The 21,140-nt window shown below is 44.5% G+C and overlaps 1 protein-coding gene across 4 annotated transcripts; it reads right to left on the bottom strand.

Moving 5' to 3' along the window:
* Positions 1-372: 372 nt before the first annotated feature.
* Positions 373-21,136, bottom strand: ELK3 (ETS transcription factor ELK3; the record flags this gene model as incomplete). Of its 4 annotated transcripts, XM_081996769.1 has the most annotated exons (5): positions 373-471; positions 4,358-4,480; positions 9,984-10,215; positions 10,435-10,778; positions 20,930-21,136. In XM_081996769.1, 5 exons carry the CDS (start codon positions 21,134-21,136, stop codon positions 373-375), a joined length of 1,005 nt encoding a protein of 334 aa, XP_081852895.1. The 4 variants fall into 4 exon arrangements, with proteins under 4 accessions (XP_081852895.1, XP_081852893.1, XP_081852896.1 ...); XM_081996767.1 differs by having other exon boundaries at positions 9,984-10,778; XM_081996770.1 differs by lacking the exon at positions 10,435-10,778 and having other exon boundaries at positions 9,984-10,322.
* Between the last annotated feature and the right edge of the window lie 4 nt (positions 21,137-21,140).

The raw sequence follows: 21,140 nt of genomic DNA, 5'->3' as shown, positions 1-21,140 counted from the left end.
TTATAGTTTACCCAAGCACAATGCATAATATGCAGAAAAAGGGATTAAAAAGAAGCTTCACATCCTTATTAGATACATTGCTGCCATCCATTAAGAAAAGTACTTCATCAACAACAGAAGTGTTCAACACTTGAGAGCTATGATATAAAAAAATTATAATTCATTTAATGCAAAACAGATTTATATATATTTTTATATATAAACACTGTTTAAAAATGCTAACATAATAAAAGTAGATTATCCATGTAATGAAAAGTGCAAACCAAAGTAATAGAGGGTTTCACAATGTCCTTCTCATGACACAGGAAAAAACTAGCCCATAGGAATGAAGTGTTAAATCCACCAATAAGTCCTTGGTGTGATGAGGCGTCATCAGGATTTCTGAGCGTTTGGAGAAAGCAGTACTGGAGAAGAGGCTCCATCCAGACTGGGGAGTGGCACTGGTATGTGACCATTTAGCAGAGTTGGAAACTGTAAGAGGCCAAAAGGTAAAAATTACTCTTTATCTCAAAGCATTCAGCCCAGAAGCACATGCATTTAGCATTAGCAACTGACTCCAGATGGTTTCAAGACTTGTCATTTCTATACAGGAAGATCTATACCAAGTGCCTGCATCAGCCATTGGGAACGTAAAATAGAGGAGGAAACCTGAACAATTTGTAAACGTACAGGGAGGTATAAATCTATTATTGGCTATATTTTATATAAAAGTTCACATAACAACACAACTACCCTCACTCTGAGAAAGTGAATACTATAGAGCAACATTTGCCATCCATTCTGCTTCCAAAAATGTTTTTCAATCCACAAAATACTAATTAGCATCCATGCTTTTCATCTGCCCTGCATAAAAGCAAAGCAGAAAAGAGCTCTGCAAAAGTGAAAGCTGAGATCTAGTTTCTAGCAGAAACAGTACTATTGTGAATACAAAACATGGGGCAAATTACTCTCGAGTAATCACAGTTTCTCTCCGTATTCAGTAAGAAACTGTACACTAGCTGTGCTGGATCATTTAGTATGTGAAGCAGAATATCTTGCAATTTAGTATTAACCTCCTACTTCTGAAATACTGTGCAAAAAATACTAGTTCCATATGTAAACCATATATTTCTAGTTCATGACAGCATCCTGACTGGAACCTGCCTGCAGTGACGTGTATTGACTAGTTCTTAACATCTGACCTGAGAAAAAGCAAAGCAAGTAGGTGGAATAAACTTGCTACAGCACGAGGTGGGAATTAGCCCAGTGGTAGATACGGATCTGGCCTCAGGGCCCAGTTCCCCAAGCTCCGCGCTCGGTTTCTGTTAGCTTCAGAGAGACAAAGCTGAATAACAGAGATCCCAACTTCAAGGGTCTGATGTATTTTTACCCCTTATCAGATCAGTCCTTCAACAGCCAACTGTGGTGTAATCAACCTCTACACGTGCATATAATCTGCTTGCAAGAGGATTACTTTTCCACTGAGATGTTAGTTAATGATCTCTATCTTCCAACGTTCAGCTGAAAATCACGCCGAGCAGCACAGGCTCAGCAGCCTGCTGCGGGGGGCCGGCACCACGCTCCTGCTGTGGCCAGGATGGGCTGACACCTCTATTTTAACCAAACCAGACCTCAGGAAATGTTTCCTTCACTTCTTCCAAGAGTCATTAAAATACAGAACTTGATTACAAGCTCTTGCTTTTCTAGTCTAGGCTTCTGAAGTGAGACATGTAAATTGTGCTCTGTTCCATGGGATTTCTAAAGCTAACAAAAAGGTTGTGTGATCTTTGGTGTCTGTCGGGGGGGTGGCATGCTGGCACTACAGCCCGAGATGCAAACAATGCTCATGTCACGATTTCATCCTTCCCCTGGACTTCACCCCGGCCCAGCTCTCTTGTTCTTCTTCCCGTTGTCTCTGTAGCCCCCAGGGCTAGGATGATGCTCTTTGTTTATTCATACACCTCCATACAGTGGGGATCTGGAACTTGACTATGCCCTCTCAGTGCTACTGTCTATACAGTAGTGACAAAAAAAAAAATGCGCTTCATTTAATTGGCACTTAATTCATGCGAAGTTGGTAATCCTTGAGTTTGGCTGCATTTTCTTGAATTAACCAGTTCTGTGGAAGCCTCTCACTGTTCCAGTTATGTGGTAATTTCAATGATGAAACACCAAAGTAAGTTTAATTACACAGCAGTACCGCTTCAAAGGGAAGACTTTCCAGGTAGGTCAATATATCAAGGTAAATTGTGTGGAAGGAGACTTCAGATTTCAGTGATGCCCTACGCAGGCTGTAAGGGTGTATAGGCATAGGTGTATGGGAGTTGCTTTCACCTTAAAAGCTTTGAAGGAGGAGTTTGTACCAGTTAATAAGCATTTATGTGCTCTGTGAGGGAGTGTGCACGTAGTTGTGTCCAGCAGTGCCAGAACAGGCTCCTCCCGGTTCATTAAGGGAGGGACCGTACTTTCCCCTAGGCTTGTCCTGGGCTTAGCTGGACCGTGGCCGTGGATGGATCCCATCCTGGTCCCTGTACTTACACAAATACTAGTAGAACTGTAGGCGGTGCCCAGCATAGTGCTATTGTGAAAAGCAGCACACACCTGAAAGAAAAGGCAAGATGGGAGCCTGATCTCTCCTCCATGGGCGCCAGCAGGCAAGTGTGCAGAGGCAGGCAGGCAGCCGCAGAGCTGCCCCGGCCTCTGGCTGCTGGCAAGATTTTGACTCCTTCAACAGTGACCAAATGGTCTCTCAACCGTTCACCAAGGTGAAAGCAAAAGCACCTTGTGAAGCAGCTCCAGCTCTTGCCTCCATTCCCTGACTAGATGCATGGAGCGTGGTGTGCAGGCAGCCTGGGGAGAGCTCTGCCCCGACGCCGACACGGCCCGACCCAGCAGCTCTCGGTGGGGTTGGCTAGGCTTCAGCTGCGGTTGTCACTTCCCATTTGGCTGTTAAGATAAAGCTTTGTGCTCTACGGAGTTGTCATTGTGGCCTTTGCCTGAATCCATGCCATTTATAGAAGGCCCTTTGGGTCTCTTGGAAGGGAGAGAGCCAAGGCCACGCTTCACTTTCCGTTCCCGCAGGGGATGGCCAGCGTGTGTCTGTACAAGCTCATTCCAGGCCATGGCTCAGACACTCCCCTCTCAGTTGCAATGTCTGGCTGGTTCTAACCACATGTGCAAAACTGAAGTCCAATAGGGATAAACGAGTTTATCTGAAACACAAATAAGGAGCCTGAGGGCTCCATGCTCAAGCTGTCCCATGGGAGGTAGAAGGACTTTCTGCCCCAGTGAAGATCATACCGGAGCAGAACACTTGAGCTAAGGCCCAGCCCTGCAGTTGGCCATTCAGTCTCCCTGAATGTTCAGAGATTAACCCAGGGTCCCTGTCTAGCAGCAGCCCCCTCCTGTTTTAGTGCTGGCCCATCACAGCAGCCGGGGAGTTCATTCACAAAATCATTAAGGTTGGAAAAGACCTTTAAGATCATCAAGTCAACATCATTCCAGGATGTCCCTGCATTCTTCAGCTGCTCAGGTGGCCATCAGCTTCTTGTGCTTCTTGCCCATCAGCTGATCAGCATAATTTCTTCTGTGACTTACTGAATCAGCTGTTTTGCAGCACCTACAGCTGGAGCTGCTAATTCCATTCTCACCATCCTCTTCCTAAGCCTTGAGCCAATGCTGCAGCTGAGTACTGTGGCCATCACTGTTTACTTTACTTAACAACTTTTTTATTTACCACATCTCTATAAAACTTTGAGATTTTTATTCTCCCAGTACCAATGACAGAGAGGGGACAATGCTGCCTTTCTCCTGTGATATACGGAGAGGTCATGCTCAGAGGTATGAAGTAACTTGGCTGACAACACATGGATAATTTGCAGGAGAACTGGAAATGGAGCCTTCAGGTTCAGAGTGCCCTTATTGTAAATACAGCTATGCCCTATCTTTCTGAGTGAGAAGTGGCTCATTAGGACAGAAGGATAAACCTACACCCACCTTACTGTGTGAGACCCAGACTGGTCTTGGTTTTCCCGGAGTCCATGTTCCACCACTCTCCTGGCTGGTCCCTGACTGGTCTGCACTCTTTTCCTGAAGCTCTGAGGGCTCAGTTACCTACTCGTACTGGTGTCCAGCATTTATTTTTGTTTCCTTCGTACAGTATATATGTGCTTGCTGCAGCAGACACTGCCCCGTAGGTTCTGACTGTGCTGCCGAGGGTTTAAAGAGGGTACAAATAAATAGGCCTCTCTTTAAAAACGCCAATTAACAGCCATATTGTCTCAAACTATTTGAGAAGCTCCAGACTGACGTGAGGAGATGTTCCCCTGATGTCTCTTCCACATACACGCTTTCAGAAATGTGCATTGAAAAGACCTACCTGGAACAGAGTGTTTGGTCCCTGCAGCCTGGCAGGACTCAGAGGAGCAACAGGACTGAGGCTGCTCCAGAAATGAATGCTAGACAGCAGCGGGCTTGGGGTCAGCAATAATCCATTTGGGGTCTGCAAGACAGAAAAACACCCTATGATGCATGCTTCAGGAGTTACAGCTTCGTACAGTAGTCACGACCCCTGAATTCTTACACTTCACCTACTGGCCCCTTTTCCCAGTGACATCAGGCATACAGCACGCTGAGCGTACCGGCCAGCAGCAACTGCCATGCAGCCCGGCGTCCTGCTTCCGTGGCGGTCGGTACTGGATACCTGCACATTTAATATTCCTTCATATGCAAACTGATTTCGTTTCTATTACAATTCGCTTAAGGAGAAGCCCAGTAACTGTTCATATAAACCACGTTCATGCGATCGTATAAAATAGCACGCGTGCCCTGATGTCTGTAAACACAGCCTAGTCTCCTTCAGAATGATTTTTTTACCTTTTGAAGGGCAGCAATTGCTTGAACTGACTGCGGCTTTTGAAGCATTAATGCAATTGCGTGTGGAGCCAAAAGAGCCACTGCTGGCCTTTGAAGTTTGCTCCTCTGATGGCGCCTGTTCAAAATGGAAGAAGATTCAAGAAACTGGCAGTGCAGGGGCTGACGCAGCGAGAGGCAAGCGGAGGGGTTGAGTGCCCAGAGGGACTGCAGAGAGCACAGCTAATTGCTTCAAAAGAACCAAAATGGCAAGAACTAAGAATCCAAGGCTTTGCGCAGCTCGGAGGTGGCTCCTTCCAGTGCCATGGCGCACAAGGAGAGCTGGGAATGCTCTCAGCACTTCTAAAGCACGACTGGAGGGGAGGCAGAGCTAAAGCACATGCAAATCTCCATTCAAAGGAAGAGTCACATGAATTGTTATCCAGAGTAACTTTTCTCTTTCCAAAAAAGAACATGAAAGTGGTGTGACAGTTTTGAACAAAGTATTTGGCATAAGAGTTAATCTCACTAGTAATCTTGATACCAATTATCAAAATCAATCTTATTTAGCAAAGCACTTAACAGAATTTGAGTGCACACCTGGCAAGTAAGTACTTGTTTCTCTGTGTTAGTACTTGTTCTCTGTGTTTCTCTGTGCTCTGCCGAACTCTGAACTCTGTCCAGAGTTTAGAAGATGTAAAGAGAAGATAGATAGATAGATAGATAGATAGATAGATAGATAGATAGATAGATAGATAGATAGATAGATAGATAAGGAGTATCTTCGCCTAATAACCGGCACATCATGCATTCTGGTACCTGCTAGCCTCCCACCGGGCCAGAAATGTAAACTCTACCTCCCACATACAATTGCAACTGGGGCTCCCAGTTAACAAGAGCTTACACCACGGGCTGTCACAAGCCGTTGTTAGGACTCTGCGGTGGGCAGGCTCAGAAAGGCAGGTATCACGGGTCATGCAGATTTTCAAATATGATGGACTTGTTATTTGCAAAGCAGTGCCTGAGGGATCGGCTGCGGTGTTGGAGGCTCTGTGCAAACACACAGGAATAGAGACCTGCTCTGACGTGCTTGCACTGGAGTTCACAACCAGGTCAAACAATTAGTTTAACATCAGCAGAAGAGATGGGAAAGACAACTAGCAGCGAACATTAAGGTCCTCCCCGTGATTCTGTCCCATGGTGTGTGAAAGGCTGTTCAATACAAAGATCTTGGCTGCTCTTGAAGGTGCTGATTTCTCTAAGGAATCTCAAAAGAAGTGAGGTTCATGGAGAAATGCAAAGGGAAAGGACACTGCCATCTCCCTTGTGCAGAAGAAGGTGGATCAGAAATACCAAACACCATGGAAGAAACCCCAGTAAAGTCTAAAGGCTGCTTATGTTGGGAAAGCAGGGGAATGGGGAGGAGAGGAAGGCTGTGAAGAGGCTTGAAAAGGGAGGATGAAGCTTGGGTTTGATGGACTGAAAAGCCGGAATTTGGAATAGGTTTCCCAGCCAAGAGGTGAACAATCTGGCAGCTGTTGTAGCATGAGCTGCAGGGGGGTACTGCTGTGCACTGGCAGAACTGCGAGATTGGTGTTCATGCAGTAAAACAGCAGGAATGGCAGTCACAGGAGTACCAAGGGTGTCAGGGTTTGGATATATCTGGATGACATCAAAAGAGGCAAAGAGTAGGTGGAGGCCTGGTGAGGAGAAAATTTCTGTCTTGAGCTGATCAAGTGACAGCTCTTGTCAAGATACCTCAGAAAAAATACTTGACAAGCAAGCACTTGTGAATGGGCTCCTTCACCAACAACCTCTTCCCAGGACCATGGTGCTTTCACAGGGCAGGAAAATGGCAGCACCAGTGAGAGTGCCTTTCCTGTCCTCTGCTACAAGCTGATGCTCCATGGACAGAAGGCTCTTGACAGGGATATACAAGACTGACAAAGAACACACCTAATTAGGTCAGGATAAATACTGAGAGATCTACTTACAGAGGAGCCTACTAACCTTACAACCAAAGATGTAAACAGCAAGACCCAACAACAGTTGAGTAAGGACACAGTATCGTGCCAACTGTACGAAGAGCTCCACTGAGCTATGCCACGCTGCTTTATTTTTTCTCTAAGAAGTTGCAGATATCCAGAACTGAAAATGCAGTTCTTGTGAGGGTCTTTTGAAAATAGTAAAGAAACTTGGAGGTGTTTATTCCTAGCTAGATACAGGCAGAACAAGTCTTCAGAGTGAGAGGAGATTTGAAACTGAGCTGTCCTCCATTCATCTCCGGAAGCATGTTAACATGCCTACCAACAGCGCTAAGCAAAAGCTCGCATCCTCCGATGATCAGAGCACGAACGCCTGCAAGTTTTGCCCGAGCCAAGAGCCAGCCAAAGCAAGCCTCCAAATCTGTTAATATTTAATGCAAAAAGAGCACTGGGCCTCCCAGGCTTGTTCTCGGTATCGCCATCAGCCAAGCATCAAAACCACCAGAGGAAACGTAAGCGTGAACACCACAGCACAGGCTATCCTTAAATTACGCGTGGAAATTGATGTGTCACTTCATTTTCTGCCCTCATGCAGCTGTACATCTGTGGAATCCAGTGGGAAGTTCCTACTTAAAAAACGCCATTATAACCTAAGTACAGGAACAATTTAAATAGAAATAATTCATTGCACAGAGAGGATTACGCTAAGCGACGATGCTCATGGCTCCCGACTTCTCTGACAAAGAACGTCTGTAAGTACAACCTTTCTTGTCACTTCTAGCTGTCAGATAACGGACAAGTGCTGCCACACGTCCATTACTTCCCATGTCATTAGGCACGTGCTGGAGCCTGGATGGTGTATGTGGATACAATACAGACCACGCACATGCTGGCTGCTGGCACGCTACTATGTCCATAAGAAAACAGCATGTTGTAAATGTTGCAAATGCTAAAGTTAGAGGCCTGAAGAAAAAAAGGATGAGTCAAATCATATATCCCCACTGGCTAAGGGAGAGCCAACAAAAATAACAAGCATAAGTAATTTGTAAAAGAAGCAAGTACTGAACAAAATCTAAATCTCTCTCTTTGAAGCTAACCAAATGGAAAGCTGGTATTTCTCTACCAAAGAATGGTACTGTATACAGTGACATCTTCAAACCCGTTTTTTCTGTACTGAAACAGGTTGTGCATATCACGTGCCCTTTCACGGGGCTCCACCTGAGGGTATTGCTTGTGACCGCCAGGTAGGATGTAAAGCCATCTGAAATACCTCTCAGGCAGCAGGACCTTCCCTGAACCTGCATCACTCTTGGAGCAGGAACCGGTGTCTGACATCCTGTTCTGCACCTGCCCCATGGGAGTGTGTGTCTACCACTCGGACCTGACAAATCAGAGATCATTTGAGATACGGTGCACATTCTGCCTAGAAGAATGGGATGAAATGCAGATCTCCAGCCTAAATTATGGCTTTAGTTATTTTGCATTGTGGTTTTAGTTACCTGAACACTGTTATCGTATAGCTTTTAATTTATATTCATTAGATCAAGTATTTAGGATGCAGGGTGCTTCTTATCGACGCTGGAAATAGAAGGCTAAAAAAGAGGAAAAAAGCTATGTTGATGTATAGCCAAGAGTTTAAATAAATGGACCCAGGGACTACCCTACATGGGTGCCATCTGCCTCTTCTGTGATAGAGCAACCTGTAAAAAAAGATTTGTAATGGCATTAAGTCGGATAACAATCGTCACAGCCTTAGCTAGCCATCCTACTAAAGGAGAGCCACAATCATTCACCTAATTCCTGCCAATGTCTTTCAGATAAGTACATCAGTTTACAGAGAATGAGAAAATTAAGTGTTCAAAGAAATACAAAATGAGGAAAGAAATCTCTGTTCATACTGAGATTTGGGGCAGCAGTAGATTAAAACGAGCTTGTAGTAACTCATGCTGTCGTTGTGTCTGGTTGGCATCTAATATATTTGTCAGATTTGCTCCCTGCAAGCAAAATACGTACTGTGGTTATACCACAGTTAGAGGTTATGAGTCTGTCAATGCACCTCAATTTTGGTTTGCCACACTTCTGTTCTTCCTGCCAAACATAACTTCACTTAAAGGCTTTACAATGTCAAAAGTGACAGATAACGGCCCACAAAATCCTCTTCCTTTGCGACACAACCCCATACCTCAGTGGCCAACAGGTGTGTCTGAACTGCAATGGCTTTGCACGAACCTCCCCTGCCGCCAGCTGACGAGCTCAGCGAGAGCAAGCGCTGCGCTGGCCCAGGGCACTCGCCGACGCTCACCTCTGCCAGGCCTGCGTGCCGTGCAGGCACACGACGCTGCCCGCGGCCAGCTCGGACACCCCTGACAGGTGGCTGCGCCGCAGGCATCGTCCCCAGGATAATTTTACTTTTGCGTTTTTTTGTCTAATTTTGCAGTGGTAGCATAAGACAAAACTCACCGATGAACACACCAGGTCATTATCTATGTGATTTTTCCTCTTCTCCTCTGAACTGCTAGATTTTTTTTCATAGACTTGCTTGAAACTGAGAACTTGCCATTGACGTTACCACAAATACGTGATTAAAAAGACAAAATAACCTACTGCTTATTCAGTAGGTGTCTGCTGAAAGGAAGCTCTGGCAAGTACTCTGTGGATCTGTAAAACTTTGGAAGTTGAAACTGACTTAAGAGTCTTGTCTTAAAAACTAATTAATTTGCTCCATATTCAAATACTAATGGAAAGGTCACACTTTTTGAATGGATACAACATCTACTAGAGAAATCTAACCAAGCATCCCACAATATGCATGCTCAAGTTGTGACCTACAAAATCCCTGTGTTTTCCTTCTTGGCTTTTTTCTGCTTGTTTTGTAGACCTGGCTGCTGTTTTGAACTGATAAGTGATTCACTCTTGTTAACTAACGGCTGCCCATCTCATCCTTCTGCGCAGTCTGTGAACTGCGATGGCTTTTCCCACACTCATGTAGAAGCCCCAGGAGGAACCTACTTTCCACCTTTTGTTCAGACTTCTGTTATGTTTCCCTCTTCCCCACGTGTTGGGGATTTTTTTTCATCAGATGATGACAGACCCGTAGAGCTAACGCTCTTGGCCACACAGAGGTAATACCTGGCTAAAGCAAGGGTACAGGAGACAGGCAGGTCTTACCTGTGCAGTGAAGAAAGCTGGAGTCAGGGATCCTGAAGGAAGCGCGGGGCTGTTAAGGGCGATGGAACCGATGTCAGTGCTGGAGAGGACCATAGGTGGGGCAGAGATTTCCAAGCCTTTGGGTTTTTTAGCCTTTGGGGGAAGAGATGGAGATTTTGCCTTGGAGCCTGAGGAGAGGTTCAGAGGCTCAAGGGAATCTGAGTCATGGCAACTGGACTCAAGGAAGAGGCTCCTGTGTTCTACAGGGAGGGGTGAGGTGGGAGACAGAGATGGCGACCTGGAGGAAGATGACGATGGAGGTGAAATGCTGGCACTGTTGGGTAGCATTAAGGAAGATATTTTAGCTGATACTGATGAGCTGAGAAAAGCAGAGGCAGCTGCGGTTTCGGAAGTGGAAGGCAATGACACCATGGGCCTCATAACTTGTTTGTCTGTTTTGTTTGTCACAAATCTTATAACAGTCCGAACTTCTTCGACTGGTGTGTTTCCTTCTGACTTCTCCTCCAGTTTTTCTGTTTTGATTGGCTTGTATGGGTCTGGCTGGTTCTGCAGAGAGTTGATAGTGAAAGAGGAGTACAGGCCAGAGTGGATATATTCATTACGGCTTGTGCTTTTCAGTGCTGACAAGCTGTGCTTGTGCTGATCCCTGCCCTCAGACGGCATCTTACAGTCGCTGTCCTGCAGCAAAAGGCTCTCTCTGCTGATTTCCACAGCATGTGGATCCATTTTTAAAATCTCAGGAAAGGAGACAAACTTGTACACAAATTTTTGTCCGATCACTTTCTTGATGATGTTCTGCAAATACAAAAGCAGATGCTGGAAAGATCGGCATTTTAGAGGCACTGAGCACAGCAAACATAAGGGGGATCACGAGGGCAGGGGGGCACTGCTCCATCCTCAGGTTGAGCAGGTCATTTCAGTGGGGCTCCTCACGCTGCTCATCCTTGGCTCATTCCCATACCTCTGCTCAGCCAGGGAGGCCACCCCTGCTCCTCATAGTGCCTAACAAAATCTCCATTATTAGGTGATAAAGACCTACTGGTGGGCTGGTTTCCCCTCACTTCCTCTCCAGCAGCTTGGGAATATTTTCTTTCCAGTAAAAACAATTTTGCCGCCTTGCAGACTCAAGCCACACCAATTTGCATAGCACAACGAAGGCAAACTCCTTCATTTATGCCTCTCAAAAGTGACACCAACTACCGTGGAGTATGAAACACTCTTGAAACGTCTGCAAGGGACAAAACCACTGCAGCATCCCTGCTCCGGTTGTTTACCCTCTCTTCCTGCCTGCACGCAGAAGGCTTGGGCTGACCATCCTTCTTTCAACAGTCCTGAGCTGTGTCTGTGACAAATGCAATCACTTGCACGGGCTGGAAAAGTATTTGTGTCCTGTTGTATCCTTTGTGCTATCTCCAGGCTTGCATTAGGCTCAGGATGCTCACTGATGCAGGCAGAAGGTTTTCATCAGTCTAAACTGGCTATTGAAATGAATTATTAATTATCCCAAACCTCTCAAAGTTATGTAGAACTATTTATTTTTTTCTTCATATTTGCCATACTAAAAGCGTTCCCTTTAGGGAAAGAACTGAGCCCCTTGGAAATTGAAATCTTCCACGAGGGTCCCATTTCCAGTCCCAGCTCTCTTCCTGCAAACCCCGGTATGCCACCTGCTCTAACCCACTGCACGGTATCCCCAAAGACCTGATGTGAGCTCCTCTGCAGAGGCACATTAGGGCACCAGGTGCTTGGCCTGGCCTAGGAAAAGGACTGGAACATTTACCACCCTAAGCCAAGTGCTGTGGAAGACAAGAAGCAGTATTTCCTTAGATTTCCATGGTGATTTCTCCCGTCTTGAAGCCCCTGTTGGAGAGTTTGTCTGTAAGTCACCTCTGAAAAACCCTTTCCAAGAAGCTACCCTTTAGTGGGGCACACATCTGTTGCATTTCCACCTGATGCTCTGCAGACATTTACTTTGCTGTACACATAGGAATGTAAATATTTACATTATTCCTAAAAATCTAATTTGGTTTTCATTCTACCACACATTCCGAAACCAGTAGAGGAAATATTTCTTTAATATTGAAAATGAAAAAAAGGGAAGAAAAAGTAATGCATGCATCACTCGTATTTGTATGTGGACAGTACCTAGTTCTGGCTGCTTGCAGTGCCTGCAATGCACCCTTTTTTGTCACAAAAGCAGGGCCAATTTTGGGAAAGAGGAGTCTGCATTTGGGTATCAGAACCTCTCCTGTCTTTCAGCTCGGCTACTCCACTCTGTAATTCTTCTGACTGTATTGACATTTCATTCAGGCACCTTCTTGAATACAAAATTAATCCTACAAAAAGCCCTTGGATGCAGCTTTGCTTCACAGGTCAGGAGCTGTGGCACAAACAGAGCAAGTTGTTTCCCAAGTTGATAACACGGATCTGTAGCATAGAGGAGAAGCTCAGCAAGCTCAGACTAAAGGCACAAAACTACCCTCTTCCATGCTGAGCTGCATGCATGTCTACCCACCTAGCAGATTCTGCAATGCTCTCCAAAAATATTGCCCTCTAAAAGTTCAGGACTTATAGTTCGCCCACAGGTTCTCAGTCTACATGAGCTTTAATTCCCATGGCTTTGGGCTTGGTCTAGATTTTTTCTGTGTGCTAATTAGGTGAAACTGGCTGGACACACTTCTTCTGCATTCTCAATTCTACATTCTTGAAAAATGCAAAACTTCCAAACTACTCACATACAAAAAAACCCACCCCAATTTAGATTTTGTTTCCTTTTTTCAATATATAATTTTTAATTTCAAGTAACCCCTCCCATCTGCTCCTGGCAGCTTTGAGTTATTGTTACATCAAGCACTGGCAACTACTTGGAAAATTGTGACTCCCAGCATAAAAAGATTAAATGTATTTAAGGGCGGCACTTTTACACTGGTGTAGGCTTGAAACAGGGGAACATTGCTATAAAAAGCAACCAAACAGGCTGGTGAGTTTATACTTCCTCTGTTACTATTAAATATAGTTATATTTTAAGAAGGTCTCTCTGTGTGGCTCCTCTAACTCCGTAAGCTTGCAGCAAAGGCCCACTTAATGATGGCTGGAGATGAAAAGGATTCAAGTACAGATCCCTCAAGCACTTCACAGGCTTCTCTTAAACATGGAGCCTGAGGAAAACTCCATCAGCATTGAGAGAAAATAAGGGCGTAAATTAATTAAGTGCCTCCAGAATGCCACTGACGTTCTAAATTTTTTTGACAAATAAGTGAAGTGAAGGCAAAAAGCAGCTTATTTTTATCATCACCTCAGTGATCTGTCAGAATCATTCTGAGCTATGGACGATGATTCAAAGCACAGAAGACAGTGACAGGCACCACGACAAGCCAGTGTTTTCTACCCTCAGTTTGAAAGGGCAAAGAAGGCTTCCTTATATTAAGAACTCCATTTGTAGGGAGACTAGACTACTTGCTTGGTAGCAGGACGGCAAGTATATGTGCACATTTAGCCCTTTTTTGGTGGTTGTTTGAATTTTCTAGGTCAATTCCCTCATGAGCAGGTTTGCAACGCGTGCTAGTGGCTGCCGGCCAGGGCTGTGCCGCCAGGGAAGACGACTGCTGGGCCACTGCAGCTGCTGGGGAGGAGAACCGAGCAATCAGGCCAGGAGCAGGGGCTCCAGTCCAACAGCTTACACAAAAAATACACAAAACCACAAAAAAATCCACTTATCAAGAGGCAGCACTGTCTGACATTTAGAAGGAGGGCAGGGAATGCCCCTCTTCAGTTGGCTTCTTGGCTGGTTTCATCACATGAACACTTTGCCCTTCCCCTCCTCTGTCTACAGTCTACAAAACAGTGACTACAGCAAGCGTGACCACCCCTCACTGCAAAGCGCTTTGAAAGCTGCCGATACGAACGGGGTACAGTGCTGCCCAACATCTGCTCTAGTGCACCGGCCGTGTTAGGGAGCTCAGGCTTATTCACACCACACCACTTCAGGCACTCACTTTATGAGCACCTCCAAAACCAGCCTTACCCAAGTGCTCTCAATCGCCAGCTGGAGGGAGGGGTCTCTCCCCCTGCCCTTCTCCACAGACCAAGATGCCAAAGACTTGGTGGCCTGGTTCCCCCTGCAGCATAGACCAGGCTATAATGTGGTTGGGGTTTTTTTGGTGTCAGTTATGCATATGCACTACTACTTTTGGAGGCCCTTCCGAAATACACAGGAGCTGTTTGCCCATCTCAACAGCACATGACCCCTGGGTTTCTTTCCATTTTTTTTTTCCCCCCAGAAGTTTTCCTGTGCATGGGTACAACTCAGACTTCATGTCTTCTACCATGCGTGTTTTATTTTCATCAGCTCTGACTATTACTCCCTGTTTAAGCCATTTAGAACTAGGATGTAACTATACTACCAGTGTGACACAAGGATTTTAGTGGCTTGGCTCCAACCTGTTAGCTAGCAAGTTTGCTGGCTGCAGGAGTCACTCAGAGACTGAGCTGGGAAATGGGACCCAGTTCCTAGTTGAACTTCAGCCTAATGAGGGGCCTTAGGAATGGGAAGACCAGACTGGGACTTTTTTCCTCCTCCCAGCAAGTGACCTACAAACAGCATGCCTCACATGTCAAAATTTATGGCAGAACAGGATGAACTCCTCTGTAGGTAGTAAACCTCCCTGCTTGGGAAAGAAGGAGAAGGGCCGAAGCTGTAGCTACTGCTCTGAACTCCCATTAGGATGTGTTGCAAGTTTTCTGGCTTCCAAGAGTACCGAGGGATGCAACACGTGTAGGGACACTTAGGCTATGAATTCCTCATGGACTCTATCAGGAGGGAGCCAGGCTGCCTTCAGCTATTGGGAACCCTACCCAGAGGCAGGGCTGCTCACACTCCAGTGTCTGAAGTACATAAGCTGGCAGGAGGTACCTGTGGCTGCATGGTTGACTCCAAAAAACGGGGTGTGTGTCCACATCAGTGTGTGCAGGCAGGCAGATTCTGTTAACATCATACTTTATGCACTTACGCTTATTATACTGTGTGCGTAGAAGCTAGATTTTGTGTAATTTTTGATGGAGGCACAGTTGCTACTAGATCATGCACTGACCTTTGGAAGTGCAAGGCTCTCATTTACATGAATTTCAGTCTTTCCTCACCCACCTCCATCTGGGAGACAAAGGCCACTCCTCTGGCTGGCACCTTTGGCCAGGTTCCCTGGTCTCCCTGCTGCAGTTCACTGTGCGTCCCTTTCCTCTCACATCAAACATGAACTATTTGTCACTCCTTTCAGGGGGGTTCTTTGTTTTTTTCCTCTTCTCATCACCTCTTACTATCAAATTCTTTACTCCCATCTTTCCATAAAGACAGCACTCAATAAGCACTTTTATGCTATTTCAGACAAGCACTTTCTTAACTTCCACACATCACTCTTGAAAGAAGCTCCTTCCTGTTCTCTATAAAGCTATTTTCTAAAGCCCCTTCAAGTATTTCCTTATAACACTTATTACCTGTACCACTACAAGACATATAGTTGGTACTCTAGCACCATCATACTGCTATTGTTTCACTGTAATATCCTATTTCCCCTGGGATAACTCAAGACGAGACCTTCCCAAAAGTAAAATAGTGGCTTACATTATCACTTTATACCCTAAAGTTCTGTAAGCAGAACAAGCAAGGGACCGTCTTCCCAAAACAATTCTTCCATGCTGCCACCCACATTTGGGCATTAAAAATAGGAACTAGTAACAAGGCCACTGGGTCTGACCTGTTATGGGAGGGGAGGGAATGCCATGGGCACCTCTTTTCAGAGCACCTGAGCAGCTCTGTCCCCTGCACTGCACCAAGCACAAAGAAGCCTGTATTATTTATATACTATACCTCATACTGCCAACACATCTAAACAAGCAGGCAGCCACTAACTGAAACTAAAATGATATATTCTGTCTTTAGAAGACAGATTGAATAGCACTCACTGAGTAAAGCCTGGGGCCACATACTGTTCAAAGAGGATATGAAAATACTGAATAGCTGCTCGTCGCAACAGTATGTGACACTGTAATTAAAGATACAGCATAACTCATGCAAACATTAAGGTTATGCAGGGAACTGTGATTCTTGCATTTCCTAACTTCTGAAGGCTTGACTTCCACAACTGTTACATCCCATTAATGTTGGTATTTGCATGTAATTTCCTAAAGTCACCCTTTTTCCCTCAAAAAAAAACCCTCATGAGGAAAATTCACTAGCTTCCCTCTTGTGGTGTCATCTTGAAATATCCATGGGGACCTTTAGCAGTCCTGAAACCTCTAGAGACTTCCAAAAGGTATCTGTCATTACAGCTATCAGAAAAGCAAAGTAACCAGGCAACTTCAACAAAAATAAATCTAGTAATCCTACTTATAAAGGTATTTTAGTTCTACACACCAAGCTAGAGGGCTCTGCGTGGAAATAGATGTGAAGGGTTTCCTTGCCTGAAAGCATTACAAGAGATTTCTGACCGGCAGAAGTGTATGACATGATGGACATGCTGCTCAAGTTGTAGGTAGAGAGTGTGCAGGATGCCTTTCCTCAGTGCTATCTGTCATCTGTTCTGCTGCTCTGTTGAGGCAATGGGGGAAATACATTAAATAAAGGGGTGGAGGAATTTGGGTAACAAACGAAACAGGAAATTGAAAGTCTTCAGATTATCTACAAACCTTTAGCAACCAGCATCATGGTAGCAAATTACAACCAAGACATGCCACACGCTGCATTTCCTGCGGTGCTTTATATGTGAATTTAGCATAAATCTACCCATCAGCCTCAGGAGCACATCATGCTCATTTTCAAAGCCAGGCTAAGGAATTTGTCCTAATTGTGTTTTTTTTCTCTAGTACTGGAATTAATTTACTTCTAAGTTCAGATGAATCAGATGATGAATTTTAACAAGCCAGTGTTCCCCCCAAGCAAAATGGCAGAGCTCATAAACCTCTATTTATCCAGTGATCAGTTTTTATTTCTCCAAGGTGAATAATTTCAAAGACAAGCCATGAAGCAGTAGCTCAGTTAGTGTCAGCCATACGCAGCAGCAGCAGAGGGCAGCCCAAGAAAGGAAGGCCCATCCCATGTGCCGACACCTTTTCTAAAAAATCACTGCTGTTTGCCTCAAACTCACATGCTGCCACATCATTTGGGTTATAGGTAGCGAAGACCCTGTTGATATTTCTGTAAACCAAATGAAGTCTTGTCCAGAGTTCTGTCTCTTGCCTTTCCTGCTGCCACTCCCCAGCCTGCAGCACAATGTTTATCCCATTTGCCCAGTGTGCATCCCATTTGCCCGAGCACATCTAGCTGCCAACACGTCCATCACTGCCAAGAGCAAGGGAGGGGACAAGGATGTCAGAAGGCTCCATAAGGCTACCTCAGGGTCTAGACTTCTCTTGGTTTATCCCACAAACTGGTGAATGGTCCAGGGGAGAGGAGTGCAAAAGTCTGAGAGAGGCTCTTTCACCTCACCAGCCCTTCCCCTTTTGTTTTGCAGAAGGGAAAGAAGAATGCCAAGGAGCCTTTCCTTCTGTCCTTGACTTCTTCCCTTTCTGTGCTGTGCAACACAGACTGAACTGAAGGCAGAGGAAGCATTTAGGACTGAGCCCACTGCCGAGCACTCCCTGCCACCCTACAAACATTCTTTATCTGCTATCTTACACCAGCATCTCTCTCACTTCAAAACCTGCAGCAAGATCCCTCATCCCTCTGCGCATTCCTCATAATCTGCCTTTCTCCACTGCCTGGGAACCAACAGGACACAACACACCATACCCACACAGAGAGTGAGAGGCTCACTGCTTTTTTTCTGCTAAAACACTGCTTGTTTTCTGCTAAAGGAGTTACTCCTTCAATTTAAATAGTGATAGCTGTAATTTTGGTTTGGGGTTCAAGCCCTGATCACAATACATGGGGAAGAAAGAGCTTATCCTTCTTTCCATCTAGGAGCTACAACCTCCATTGGACTGCAGAAATCCTAGAAACACAGCCAAAATCCTTGTGCCACACCTAGATAAAATTTGCAGACAGAAAAGAGCACACAGTTCAAGAAAGCAGCTGTAAGAACACCAAGCCATCACCTCAGCCATAGCCCTGGTGAAGAGACTGTACAGCCACTCCTCTGGCAGATGCTGCACGAGCAGAGGCAAAACAGATGACAAAGGTATGTGTGTGCTGGTTGGGGGCAACTGAAAACAGTATGAGGATTAAAAAAAGAAAGGGAGCCTCAAGTAAGGAGCCATTATTTTCCATGGATTTTAAGAGATCAGAGAGATCTCAAAGGACAAGTGCTACAAATACCTCATCCCTTGTTTTTATGCAATGTCTGTTCAGTCACTAACCATGTATTTGGGCCCTGCCTGGATACGCCGTTCGTTCACCCATTGATCCTAGTCAAACTTATAATCAGAGGGCTTGGAGTCATATAATGACGTGAGCTTCCCCATGCTGAGCAGAAGCCTTTTTAGCACTTAGTGAAGGGGAATTCATCGCACCAACTGCTTGGAACAGCCGCTGCCCTGTCCTTTTGTGCCTTCTCAGTCAGGCCACCCTTTGAAAGATCTTAAGGGGAAAAATCTGACTTCTAGTGGACAAAATAACAAAAACATTTCATTGCAGAATTTACAGCTCCAAATCTGAAACTGAATTATTCTTACAGGAGGAGGAGGAGTCCTTCCAAATTCCAGTGTCAGTAATGAAAAGTCTGATCATCAAATTGTGCACAGTTAATTTGCAGTCAACTTGTTTTTTGATTGCTGTGTTAGACTGGCTGCATAGCACCCAGCCCCACTGTGCCCTTCAAGAATTAGTGCACTACAAATAATACATGACAACAGTACTCGGAGCTCAGTTCAGCAACAGTATCTAGTTTCCTCTGCCTTCTGCAGGCAGCAAGCATGCCATAACTGAATAATGGTGTTACTGTATAACCTCATCTCACTGCCTTTTCTGAAAATCAAGAGGAGAACAGACCAATAAGCATGGCTATAAAGTTTTCCTTTTTAATATTCAAAAATCTATGAGAGTCCTTGTTAATCTTCAAGAATATTGAAAATAGTAAAAACAATTAATTTAGATATATTATTAAAAATATCCATTTAAGGGGAACTAATCCTGAAATTATTTAATATTAATTAGTAAAAAGAATAGTATGTTAATCCAAAAAAGGCTGGAGAAACAATTTGGAAACTCCTTGAATTTGCTGGAGTCTAAAATTGAGAAAGGTGAATATGCAAGGTATTTTACCACCTCTGGATTTGCGTTCTGCAATTTTTTCCTTCCAGTATCTTGACAAGTCTGAGAGATTTCCTTCAAACATCTTTCTGTTATAGCAATCAAACACAAAGTCTGGTTATTCTCTGTTCTCATTTTTGCATCTCTGTTATACTGTTGCCACCTTGCTTCACGCTGAAGAGTAAGACCAAAAACTAAATGTCAAAGTGAAGGATGGTTTCACAAAAGTGACAGTGATCTTATGAACTCCCACTATACCACAGAAATTTTCTTTTCAGAGGTCCTAGACACCAGTAGTCACCTCTACTGACCTCTTCTAGATTGTGGGCATGGTCATGACCTCTGAAAATCAGAAGCAAATTGAGTGATGTAAATAATTCCAGATTATTTCAGATTTCAGTTTTAAATAATAACATATTGACATAGTAAAGGGGTTGAAAATTAAGTTCTCAACAGCCAACAGCTCTGCACTAAGCATATGCCTACACTATCTACCTGTAACCAGCTTCTGAGAGCGTACAGATAACCACAGCTTGCCAGTTTTAAGATTGCTGCCTAAATTGTGCTGCCTCATTGGGTCTTATTAGTTCTAGCAAACCTCAACAGATGTATCCATGAAGGAAGGAAAAATTCAGGTCTTGCAAGGGCAGAAGAATTTGATGAAGAAACCCCTATTAAAGCATGTTTCACTATTTTGACTTGAGATACCCAGAAGTTCTACAGCAAATACAGTCTTCACCTGAGATGAGCTCAGCATGAGACTACCACCTTGACAAATGGACCCAAACATATCCCTGCTCCAACACCCACCACCTGACCAGCCACTTGTCCCTCTGTTTGCTACTCTTATTCTGCACTTTCATCCAGTAAGAGATGACATTAGTGCTCTGTCATATATATTGCTGCTAAATGAATGATAGCAACATATAATCTAGACTACTGTTGAAGCTAACACAGATTTTGTCCTAAAACGACATAGTGGAAAATTTCCAGACTCTTAGGAACACTGAGCATTAACAAAGGAATAGTTACAGTGAGATCCTGCTGAAGTAATACTGCACTGTCATAACTGTAGAAATGTTTCAGCGTTGTATTTCCAGTTAATAAATTAGGACCCAGTGCAATTGTAGAAATTATTTACCAGAAAGCTCAGGCAAGACTAGCTAAAACACTGGCCAACAAGATCTATACTCCGAAAGATGTGTCCCATGAAAACTCTGAAAACTCAACCCCACCCTCTATGCTGCTGGATTGTTTGTGTGTCTCTTCCTTCTTCTGACACAGGTGATACTTGCTGGTAAAGCTGCCACTCTGCCTGCTGCATTGCAGTATCACTGCTTTCTACCACCTCCCTGCATTCCAGAAGAACCTATGCAAGCTGTAATAATCAAACAGTTCTCCGTTATCAACAGTTATTTTATTGTTGTCAAAAGCTACAGAAAATACTGGGTAGGCAAATGCATAAACACATGAAAGTATCAGTAAGTGTGAAACTACGTCAAAACCTCCCCTCCTCAGGAAATGGGATGTGCAGTGTTTTCTTGTGCATCTTTTAGCTGCCCTCTTACCTCCACCATGATTGCCTTCAATACTGCTGTCTGTTGTAAAAACTAGTTAGAGATTTTGAGTAGCTTCCACATAGAGGTGAAATATTAAATGGTAGTGTTTCTATTTTCTTAGTCTGCATGAGAATAACAAAATTTACCTTGTCATAATAGTATCTGAGCGCTCGGCTCAGCTTGTCATAATTCATATTAGTTTTGTTTTTTCTGAGTCCCCACAGCTTAGCCACTTCTTCTGCCTTGAGTAGCTTGAATTCGCCATCATTAGACGTCCAGCAAATCAGGTGCTCATGTTTCTGGTCTAGCAGCAACTGCAAAAGGAACTGCCACAGTGTGATTGCACTCTCCATACCT

This window comes from Phaethon aethereus, assembly GCF_964289735.1.
Source record: "Phaethon aethereus genome assembly, chromosome: 1".
Classification (NCBI taxonomy): Eukaryota; Metazoa; Chordata; class Aves; order Phaethontiformes; family Phaethontidae; genus Phaethon; species Phaethon aethereus.
The sequence above is the reverse complement of the archived record's forward strand: the minus strand, read 5'-3'. Positions and strand labels throughout refer to the sequence as shown.